A 12,577-nucleotide genomic window follows, 5' to 3' on the forward strand; every position below is an offset into this window, starting at 1 on the left:
AATGTCGATAGCCATTTTTACATAATTTACTTCAATACAACTTCGAAAGAAATCATGTGATTTGATATATATTTTTTTGAAACTTTAAAAATTACTGTATGCATAATTACCATTAGGTGTAATACTGACCACAAATCAGGGAACTGGTCAATGGGAAGATTGGAGTGGTTGGCAATGTCAGAAGAATGCAGGCAGCTGCTACATATTCCGAACGCGACAGTGTAGTGTTCCAGACCGTAAGAATTGTCCACCTTCGGGCAGCAGTCAACTCAAGTTATGGCAAGGCTCAACGTGCCCATGCGGAACAGGTACTTATATACATCTTACTTCTTGATACATTGCCTACTAATGAGTAAAAATAAAATAAAATTAGTTTGGCAAATCTAACCGTCATTTTCGATCGGAAATGTTGTTGAAACAAGACAAAATTGATTTTATGAAGTTATAGATAAGTTAGCCTACCACATATAGCTATTAGAAGACGATTAATATCACGTATTAATTGAAAACATAATAATGTGCTTTTCTACATTTCATTTATTATGCGTCAAACAAATTCTAACACGGTTTCATTTAGTACTTACCTATTAAACTAAGGATTCTAAAGCTGTGTGTTATTGTGAAACATACGCGCTGTTTGTCGTTAAAATTATTACGTCTAAGCGTCAAACGTCATAGCGGTACGCTGGAAAAAAATCTAAGAACAGGCAAATATTCGGTAAATATCTTAAAAGATGTAGATTATATACCTTGATGACAAATTTGAATGGACATAATATATCTAAACCAGTCATTTGTTCTTGAAAAGAAATCATTGTTTGTCATTCAGATATATATTATTACATCACTGGGGCTCCGCCCTCTTGACATAATTCCTTCGCATCTGAACTTCAGACAAGTATTTTATTAAACGAAAATAAAGTAAATAAGATATATTATTTCTTAAGTAACAATATTCGACTTAAAGGTACAGCTACATCAGTTTATACTTTATATTTGCCAAAATATTGAAATATGGACACCCGACTATCCCTGATCCCGATTTGTTTCAGTATCATTGTGTTTAGCAAATATATTTATTGTTGATCATGGATTCAGGGAATATGAAAACAACAACAGAGTCTCAATTACCAACCACAACTGGTGTAAGCAGACATGCAAATACTGATTCAAACACGGTGTTTACAACAGCTAGTGTGAGAAACCCTTTGAATACAACTACGAGCGTTCCCCATTGGCTTGAATGGAGTGCTTGGCAATGCCACAATGTGGATTTTGGATGCATTCAATCTAGATGGCGGCATTGTTCTAATTCACAGTATGGGTGTGTAGGTGATCATTACGAGTTGGCATCCTGTCATCAGGCAGGCTGTACAGGTAAGAAAATATTATATATATTTATCAACAAACTGGTGACCCTTCCCGCTGCTTCTGAAACGATGCAATGAAGGACAACACCTGGCGGTCTTCCTTCTTCAGCTCAAACTGGAAATAGCTAAATGCTGTCTGTGTGACACTAAACCCAACAACAAAAAATAGCGTTTGCACTACATAAACAACTCTTCAAATTACAGTAATTGGTGAAATAACTTGATTTGTTTGTAAATCATATGTTGGCCTCCAAGGATTGGTAACATTATTCACATGTCGATAATTTCTCATGTACCAGAAGTTAAAGGCAACACTTGTTTTATAATCAATTCCAAACTTGAAGTTACTTGTGCAAAGGCTTGCAAACAATTTCAGCTGTTGGTGAATTTTTCTATTATTATATTCCTAAATTTTGAACGAGGTCATATTTTATGACGTCTCAACGTTACGACGCCTATTCTGAAAGTCATTTTGAGTCGTTCCTTTGCTCCGCTCTCGAGTCAATATGACTTTATATTACTAATCATTAGACTGCGTTTGGACCACTGAAATTGACCGTAAATCTAGATTTTATAACAAAACTCAGTACTTTCTTAACCTGATGATATATCAGCAAAATATATAGGACAATCAATTTTGTTTTATTTTACATCAGTTATATACTCTGTGACTATCTTAGTATGTAGATTGTTCTGCCTCCTAAGCGTAGTCTACAAGTATTATGAATAAAATAAATAGAATAAATTGATTAAACAATTGATATTAAATATAGTTCCCATTCTTTCATTTTAATATTTTAAGAATACTGTACCTCGTATCAATATGTCCCAGATATTTCATAGATGTAAAAGTATATCCAATAATTTTAAAATTCAAATGTCTTAATTTGAATATAGTGCTAAAATCTTATCTTTTATTAAACTGAGTTACATTAAGAAATTACTGGATAATTGGTTAGAAAACGTTTAAATTGTATTGCCAAAAGAAATGCACCGCCGCAACTTCACACACATTTTGTTACATTTTGCTTTTTAAAACGGTCACAGTACCTGTCTCCTTTCAGTAGTTTATGAACTTATGTTTCGCTGCAATGAACTACATTTTACTCTTCAGAAAGAGTTAAAATAATATATCTATGATTCATCTTTTGTTTTACATTTTTATAACTCACTGTAGAGAAATGAGCCAATCTTTATCCTTTGTTAAATTTCAAGATAATTATAACATCATTCCTCAAAGAAGATCTCTACAATAGACTGGGAATTTGACTCTTAAATTAGACAAAATGGGAAAAATGTAGAAAAATTTCGGTCTATTGGCTAGTCTAGCACAGTTTACTTATCTTATTTATAAGATTGAAGAAAAAACACAGTTGTATTTAGTTTTATGATATTTCTATCGTATATTCAGAAAATATATGATTTTTTTCTTTGCATAAACTATGACACACTACGCAAAAGACCGCTTGCAATGGTTTCTCTATAAATTTTGATAAAGGGGTACGTAGGTTTTCAAAGTTTTCAAAGTTTATTGTCCGTTCTATACATGTTTACATACATAAAACAATCATTATACATGGAACATACATGCATAGCCAATCTATTAAAGATTTGTAACAGACAATTATTAAAACATTTTACATAGTACAATGAATAGCACACAAATACAGTCCAAACTCGATAACCCGAACTCGCTTAAGTTGAACTCCCGCTTAAGTCGAACATATCTTTCAGTCTCAATCTAAATTTATTCCAATCTGACTTTGTTTAAATTGAAAATGTTTAAATAGAACCACGACTATTTAAAGTCAAAGTGTTTACATTGGTCCAACCGACTTCGAGTTATAGAGTTTCAGCTGCAATATGAAACTACTTGATATATACATATCAAACAGATAAAATTCAAAATAACCTTGTTAATCTTAGTTTAAAAGCTGCCTTAAAATCTATTTACTTAAAACACTGAATTATTAATACTATGGCAATAAGCTCAACATTACAAAATGGTATAAAATAATGGAACATGTTTGGTCAGACCAAACATATGTTAGATTAACGAGAGCATTTTGAGTGATAGATAAATATCATCAATACTTTTAAACAATGGATAAATTTACACTGGCCTAAAATAGTTTGACATTTAAAAATTACTTAGTAATTTTACTATATACATGTCATTTATTAAGAAATTGACATCTTCTATCAAGTATTGCACAGCAGGTTTTTTGCACTTAATCTCAATAATGCTGGGTTTGTTAACACAAATTTAAGCTTTTCAAGATCAGACAAAGATTCAAAATTTGAGTTACTGGAAATTGCCTTCAAAATTAAGGGTTTCCTTAAATCTTCATATAAGTTACAATTCAGTAAGACATGTATTTCATCCTCAACCGTATTACAAAGAAAAGGACAGGTTCTATTTTCAACTTGTAACCCTTCATATCTGCCCGTCTCAAGACGGATGGGAGCTACCCCACATCTGAATTTACACAATGCAGATCTATGTGAAATAGGCATAATAAGTTGACAATATTCTTCAACTTTGTATTCAGGTTTCAGTGTACAATAAGTTCTGAGCTTATTTCGGCCTCTACCACTAGCACTTTCTATTCTATTTATACCAGTAAACCAAGCTCTTAGGTAATTTTCTTCAACATTTTTAGTGATCTTGTCAATGACATATTTCTTAGGTACATATTCAGAAATATTGTAATCAATTTGAGATTCCTCAAACTTTTTCTTGACATGGAAAAACCAATTTCTACAAGAAGTACCCAACTTAGAGCTAGCCCAGACTGCTATTCGTTTATTGAGCCTGGTCATTGCAGTGTTACAGATACGAGACACAAAGCTAGAAACAGTTTTCCATTGACGTACCATAGTAGGAGTCCAGGCCATCTCTCCGGCAAGAGCCAAATTAGGGGTATATCTTCCAACTCCTAGGAAAAAGCGCATAGCACGATTATGAACCGCATCTACGCATGAAAATGACCTGTGCCCCCATATGGCCGCCCCATAGTTGATGACGGGCCAAACAATAGCATCATACAACTTAGTGAATACATCATATGGTACTCCGCCAATAAGCTTACATTTAGCAATGACAAGGCCCAGTGCGCGACTTGCACTTTGAGCAACTGCTCTAACAGTAACATTGATATCTAAATATTCATTTAATACAATGCCAAGGTAAGTATAATTGTCAGTTAATGCAATTGTATCATTACCACATCTAAAAACAAAATCTGTTCTATGCTTATGAGCTGGTCTAAAATGAACAACATTACTTTTGGTAAAATTAATATTCATATCATTTGAGATACACCAAGTATTTAAGGCATCTAGAAGTATTTGGAGATCTGTGGCATTTTCTGCCAATAAAACAATGTCATCGGCAAATAACAAAATACAAACATTTTCGTTACCGATATCTATACCAACATTGAATGATTTAAGGTAGACAGCCAAATCATTGATAAACAGGTTAAATAATATTGGCGAAAGAATACAGCCTTGACGTAAACCACAATGTACCTCAAACCAATCTGTAGAAAAGGCATTGACTCGTACAGAAGCTGAAACAGATGCATACAATGACTTAATGGCAGATAGCATTTTCCCCGTAACTCCTGTATCAATCAACCTTTCCCACAGCTTGGCTCTGTTGATATAATCGTATGCCTTTCGAAAATCAATAAAGGCGGCAAAAGTGGACAACTTATGTGTTCTACGTGTATCAATTATATTATATAGAGAAGATACTTGATCAATCGTACTGCGTTTCCGCCTAAAACCGTTCTGTTCATCAACTAATATATTATTATGTTCTACCCAATTACTAAGGCGATCATTTAACACTGAGCAATACAATTTATACATTGCAGAGGCAAGAGCAATGCCTCTGTATGACAAAGGGTCTCTAGGATCCATAGGTAGGATTTTGGCCAATTTTGGCCCTCACCAAAATGATGATAAAATATGTGCCGTTTTTTACCAAAATGCATGTATTTTCAAAAAATAAACATTAAAATCTGCAAGGACAATTGTTTATGGAAAATCTAATGTTCACCTTATGTGCTGTAGTGAAAGAAAGCATTAGCGTATCTTGGGGGTATACTTAAATAAATTGGAAAAAATAAAATAATAAATGATTACTGTTACAAATGTTTGATTAGATATCAATGTAAACACATCAGGCTATTCAAACATACATAAGCCGGTAACAGAATTGTCATAGAAACGGTCATAACTAAGGCAAATAACTCTTTGGAATCCTGAAACTAAAAATTTCTAAAAAAATCAATATTATTTTGTTTTAATTTTGTTAACGTTTCAAAGTATGATCTAAAATCATGTACAGAGGTAGAATTCTTGGCCTGGTATATTTATGAGTATAAAACGTGTACTTTTACTGTTGGTTGTCATGGCAACAGGGCTAAAATTTAGCATTTTTTAACTTTTTGCATGTTATAGCTTCAATATTTTGATGTTTGTACATTTAATGGACTTATCACTGTTACAACTGACATTTCATAATACTCCAGTAAAGAAAGCAGAAAAGAGCCTTTCAGTTGCCATGGCAACGGGGCTAAAATTTAGCATTTTTTAACTTTTTGCATGTTATGACTCCAGTATTTTGATGTTTGGATATTTAATGAACTTATCACTTTTACAATTGACAATTCATAATGCTCATGTAAAGAAAGCAGAAAGAGCCTTTCAGTTGCCATGGTAACAGGTCATTTGGTAATCTGTTTAATAATGTTTCCTTAGGATAAGTAAGTTTTCATTATTTGTTGTCACAACTTTTAAAATTATAAAGATAAATCTGTTAGCAGTAATGAAATGGGTTTAATTAACTCACTCTGTTTTGCATGCGAAAAAAAGTATAAAAATATTTCATTGCCATGGCAACAAAAGTGAAAATGTATGTTTCAAAGGTTAGAGTACTTTTACTGGAGAAAAATAAGTAGAGACTGCACAGTTTCGAAGAGGGCCAATTTAAGAGCTGGTCTTATAGCAATGGCAACAGAAACTAGATGTGTGTCCATAGGACACAGGTGCCCCCTCCTGTCACTGTAACATGGTTTAATGACTCGGGTTAAACAATTTTTAAGATGTTTGCAACACAAACTTTTAAGAAACCTTATGTGTATTTTTCACTTAGTTGGCCATAACTCTGGCCTAGCTGAGTAAAATCCTAAAGAGAACATTTCATAGGCTATAAAACAATCCTCTAATGTTTTATGATTCTAGGTCAAGTACATTTTAACATACATATTTCACAAACTTTTTTTTTAGTAAGTCTGGCCAAGAAGTCTGGTCTTGTGTAATGAAATAATCACTGTAGGTAAAACATTTTCGGAGGTACGCGCGACAAAACATTAAAATGACAATTTTTTCCTAGGTCAGGGGCCATAACGCCTACACGACTGAATGAATCCGGACGCGAAACCCCAGGTGCATAACTGCACATGTGACCAACATTCCTGTAAACTTTGGTGACTCTAGGTCAAATACTTTTGAAGCTACGCGAGACACAACATTAAATGACCATTTTTTAACTAAGTCAGGGGCCATAACTCCTACACGACTGAATGAATCCGGACGCGAAACCCCAGGTGCATAACTGCACATACTGACCAACATTCCTGTAAACTTTGGTGACTCTAGGTCAAATACTTTTGGAGCTAGGCGCGACACAACATTAAAATGACCAATCTTTTACTAAGTCAGGGGCCATAACTCCTACACTACCGAATGAATCCGGACGCGAAACCCCAGGTGCACAACTACACATGCTGACCAACATGCCTGTAAAGTTTTGTGACTCTACGTCAAATACTTTTGGAGCTAGACGCGACACAACATTCTCGGAGGGACGGACAGACAAGAGCAAATCTATATGCCCCCACCACTCATGGCGGCGGGGGGGGGGGGGGGACAAAAACGACACAATTATGTCTCCCATGATGGCCTGTCAGTTGTGACTGGGCATATAACTTGCATTTATTTTCAGTATGGTTTGAATTTAACTTTGACCTATTTGCAAACACTATAGTGGCCATCTACTGAACATAGGCATTCATGCTATAATGCTGGATGATCATAATAAGTGAAAGTGTTCTCAAGCTTATACATGTATAACCTGAATCACTCTTTATCTAATTGTCAGTGACCTTTAACTTTGATCTACTGACCCCAAATTATGGGTCTGTTATGATTTAAAGCCTGATGACCATGGGCAAAATTATCATTCAGCTTTCCATAATAAAATATTTCAGTCTTAGGGTCACTGTGATATTGACATTTCACCTACCAGCCCCTTAAAGAAAGAGACCATCTACTAAACTACAAAAATTTTGACAATCATATTAAGCTAAAGCATTCTGCTATTATTGATCAGTTTCTCCATATTTTGTGTATAATCATAAATTCCATTTGTTGCCTTCCCTTTCCAGTTATAGAAGGCCAAATATGAGATATAACCAAATGCTAACTATTACTAACTTTAGAAAATAAATGCAATGCATTTTCAGTTGTTTACACAACTGACATTAGAATTCATATAATTGTGATACTTGGCTATTTTATTATGAAGTTAAAGAAAGGAAATATGGAGCTAGTTCCAATCATAATTATGCAGCTTACTAGAAGACTCTAGACTGTATATATCAGCTTTTTTTTTCTCATAAGAAATCACCATTCAAAAATATATATTTATCATATAGCTGCATCATACCTAATCAATATTATTGCCAGTAAGTATTTATTGATTTATATTTGTAAGGCCATACTATATTAATTGTTAGATTATCATCCACTCCCACTATATTTATGCCTCCCCTAACTATTTTTAGCTCCCAAGATCATCTATGGAATATTTCTATAAAGAATGTTATAAATTATTAACTTTCAGTTATTATTGCTTATAATCAAATCCACTTAACAAAAATAACTATTATAATTATGTCAGTTTTTCTCTTTAAATCCTCATTAAAGCAAAAATAAAATATCTGAAATAAAAAATAAATTAAAAAAAATACTTCCTTTCCCTAGTGAAGAAAATTTAATCTAGCAATTAATTTATGATGGCCCCAGATACAGGTTAGGAAAACAATACAATGTTATGGATATTATGCTATTCCATGAACTTGTGAAAAGTAACTTTTCATCAGTTTTGATGCATTTATAATAACTTTTTGACAGATGATGGCCGCTGAATGTATCATTTTCATTTTTTAAAAAGCAAGATATTTACAAAGAAACAAAATTTATTACCATTTAACCTGGCATATATTATATAACTACAAGCATTTTATATAAAATAATGATGTAGGAATGTGATAAATTTAACAGTTTGATAAATAATTAGTATTCATAAGTTATTAAAAACACTTGATTATCAAGAATTTAGAATTAGCATCCACACTGTAACTTAGATTGAAATGTAACACTGGTAGTCTCTTTCAACACTGTAACTATTACCCACAAGTAAATGTTACAAATATGGATATTGCACTTTAACATAAACATTAGTCACTTCTCAGTAAATGTGTATTGTGCAATTATTTATTCAAAGTATGTAATTTCTGATGCTCTAGCATGCACCTCCAAATTCATTGTCTGTGGCTGTTTTCAACCTAGATAGTATACCTAGAATGAAAGAAGTAAAAAATATCTTTCTGTGTAAACAAAATGTGTAAACATGTTGAAATGTAGATGCAAATTACTAGAAAAAGTGTCATGACTAATTGAAATGAAATATTCAATCATAAGGTTAAAAGAAAGAGAAATCAAACATTCAAAATACTTACAAGTCCATAGAAAAAAACAGCTTAGTCTTTCAACATTTTGGGAAGCTGTATACTCTGATCTGTAATGTAATATAAAGCAACTTGATAAATTTTTAATATATCCTTTTGAAATGAAGTTCCTGAAATATTGAATTTTGTTATGACATATATTGAAATCTGTCTGCTTTTGTCATGGTTGATAGAAAATTGATTCTGAATCCTGTGCAGAAACAAATATATACATGAACTATCTTCTCATCTTTATAAAAATAAAAATGCAAGGAACAATCTATGTGTAATTCAGGGCATAATTAGTGTTTTGAAGTTTTATTTATCAGATCTTCCTTAGGTAATTCAATTCCTCAGTTATAGGTTTTGTAATTTTGTGAAAGGCATGGAAAAGAGTTCTAATTTACCTTCTTATCATACTGGTTGTTTTGGGGCATTCAATGCTTCAAGACACACAGAAATACTCCCTAAAATAAAAAAGTCAAATAATATTTTATGACATAACCAATATGCATAATTGTGTGATTCATCAATTAATTTAATTAGAGGACATATTCATAATGTTTCTCATATTTTAAATAAGAAAATATTTCAACTTCAGGTCTCTAACAAAATACTGAATATCTTAGATGAAAATAATCTTAGAAGCTTTATGAATATTACCTCAGGTCTACAAAATTGATTTAAAAGCAACTTTCTTGAATTAAAAGGTAATGTTCTGGCAGGTACATGTGTATGACTGGCATTCCACAGCAGCTGATCTTTCATTATGTCATGAGAACAAATAAGTCAAACATCACAACTATATTTTGGGTCTCAGTTGATCTGGTCTTACTCTTGCATAAATATGACAAACATTTTCTTTTACTCTAGAAAATATAGGTCACAGAAATTTCAAAAAGAGCATGTGATACACTGCAACCCTGGATATATACAGAATATAGAATAGTTATTTTAAAGTGTTTATACTTTCAGTAGAAACAAAGTAGACCGATGGTAAGAACTGTGGAGATTAACTTGGGAGGCCTATAATTATCATAAGAAAAAGTGTGTAAGGAAAATTTTACAATTATCAAAAAGACATACCTTTTGGCCACTGACCAGTTGAAGGTAGCTAAATAATCATCTCAATATTCATACTTTTATATCTGAAATATAATACAAAACAAACACTGATTAGACATCACAATATGTCAATAATAATGATAATAAGAAACTACATTACTAGCCTTTATAATTTTAATCATATTCTGTTGACCTTGAAGCATTCTTTTATATCTCAAGGATTAATTGTCTCATTTGTGAAGGACACCAGAAAAATATTCCATATGTTAATCAATGAACAATGTCTCATTGCTTGTATTTGTCAAATTACTGCTTCATTAATTTCATATACAGTACATGTATTCATTGAGTACACACCATTCATCAGGTTGAATCAGATAAATAATGCAAAATGTAAACACTTTCACTGTGTCAGTAGATTTTTTGTCTTCCTACTGTGAGTGTCACAGATAACATTAACAGTCTGCAGAGTTGTGCCACTTGTGTGTCAATAATTCTGCTCCATTTCCATTGAAATAGAATTGAATGAATACTTCCCTAGTTATTCAACACAACAAAATAGTATTTTATATACTTACCTTAAAAATTCAACGTAGAAGGGTAAAATGTTGTAATAATTCCTAGATAAACAATCTACTTTCGTTTTCACATGCACGTGTTGACAGCGGTGCCACCTATAATATTGCCTGGCAACGAGCACCTGGCTTCAAGGGAGGCCACTCTTATACGTGAGAAAGGCCAGACAAATAATATCATTTTTTCCAAAATTCATTTATTAGCAACCCTTGCTTCAGTTTCTGGTTAGGAAAATATTAAATAGAATTAACAAATGAAATAGCTGTTATAAATTGTTACTTGAAGCAAGGGTTGCTAATAAGCGAATTTTGAGTCTGAAATGGCCGAATTCAGCAATTTTAACGCAAAATGCCTGTACCGGTCGTATTTTAAATCCATTTTACATCAATACTGAGAATGTGTTATTATTAAAAACGACACAGTTCGGTAGTTGAAAGTTTATTTTAGTGAAAACTGTCGATTTTCAACACTGTCATCGATCTTATTATTTTTCAAAAATTGGGGGCCATCTGCCTATATAAATCCTACGTAGGCCTTTAGAAAGTAGCCTAAGTATATTAGCATAAGCATTAAAGTTTGAAACAGTAATGAATATTGTTCGAGATTGTTTTAAGATTTCAAACGCTTTTCGCAGTCATTTGACTATAGCAATTTTTTGTTTGCTATAAGACAGGTTTATTTTATAAATATGCAATGAGACGGTTGTGGGAAGTTTCGAACAGATATTTTAGTCGGACATTATACCTGCATAGGTCGTTTTTATATAGTCGCTGGTTGCTTAACGTACGATGGTTGTACTGCGCCGGATGTGCTTCTGTAGTCCCTCGATTATAGTCCATATTAGTATATATTGCATACGATTTTTTCCCGCCTAGTAAAGTCTAAAAGATGGCATACATTGTTTTGTTTACATAGGAGGTAAAGGAGAAATATTAAGTACCGTCTAACCTAAACCCGATGTTCGTAGACGGTATTGTTTGTTTACCTGGCACATGTGAACTCTTACCTCTTGGCTTTCACCTTTCGGTTGGGAAGTGTTACAGTTAGCTCTGTAATATCATTTTCAAGGTCTTGATAAAAACTTCTTAAAATGTCTGTTTCATGTGCTCTGGATAGCAAGATTATAATACAGTGTAACTTCCGAAAACCGGACCTTCTGAAAACCGGAAACCTTTGAAAACCGCACGAAACTCAAGGTCCCGTTTTTTCTGTTCTTATTTCTATATATTTTTAACCTCTGAAAACCGGAACTTCCGAATTCTGAAAACCGGACGATTTTTGAAGCACCGTTTATATTTTAACACTAAAATTGACTTCTGAAAACCGAACAGCAAAATATTTGCTGGATTAAAAGTGCCACCTGATAATCCAGAAACGCTGTCAACATGTTCTTTTGTTTATTTATTAGCGGTGCGCGTTTATTCTGACACGCTATATAATCACAATGATCATTTGATGCAAAAGTAAGGAAATAATTAGCGATTATTTTCATTTGTATTCAATTTATGAAAGCATGATGAATTAAATATCTTGTGTTAAAAACTCTCTTAATGTTTGAATGAAAGAAAGATAGATGTTTTAAATGATTAGTTACATTGATTTAACTATGCATTATCAACATTAATTAATGTTGACGAACTCAGGACTCCAAAGTGGAAAATGTTTGCGTAAATGCTATTATTAAAGTTCTGTTGTTTCTTTTTATATTTGTTATTTATGTATTTATTATCCTTAATGTTTGTAAATTTAATTAATTATCTA

The 12,577-nt window shown here is 32.6% G+C and overlaps 1 protein-coding gene and 1 long non-coding RNA gene across 5 annotated transcripts in view; one reads left to right on the forward strand and one right to left on the reverse strand.

Annotated features, from left to right (window-relative positions):
• Positions 1-12,577, forward strand: part of LOC123541812 (A disintegrin and metalloproteinase with thrombospondin motifs adt-1-like) — a 49,910-nt gene that overhangs the window by 14,603 nt on the left and 22,730 nt on the right. For 3 of the 4 annotated variants that reach the window (XM_053531650.1, XM_053531649.1, XM_053531652.1), the window contains exons 5-6: positions 117-308; positions 1,099-1,377. In XM_053531650.1, coding sequence (XP_053387625.1) covers positions 117-308; positions 1,099-1,377 — 471 coding nt within the window. The remainder of the gene's footprint in view (positions 1-116; positions 309-1,098; positions 1,378-12,577) is intronic. The other variant, XM_053531651.1, reaches the window with a different exon arrangement.
• Positions 8,627-11,350, reverse strand: LOC123554215 (uncharacterized). Its single transcript, XR_008368659.1, has 4 exons — positions 10,819-11,350; positions 10,262-10,323; positions 9,583-9,642; positions 8,627-9,026 (listed from the first exon to the last, which is right to left on the reverse strand). It is a non-coding gene; the product is annotated as an uncharacterized LOC123554215 (long non-coding RNA).

This window comes from Mercenaria mercenaria, chromosome 19, assembly GCF_021730395.1.
Source record: "Mercenaria mercenaria strain notata chromosome 19, MADL_Memer_1, whole genome shotgun sequence".
NCBI classification, from domain to species: Eukaryota; Metazoa; Mollusca; class Bivalvia; order Venerida; family Veneridae; genus Mercenaria; species Mercenaria mercenaria.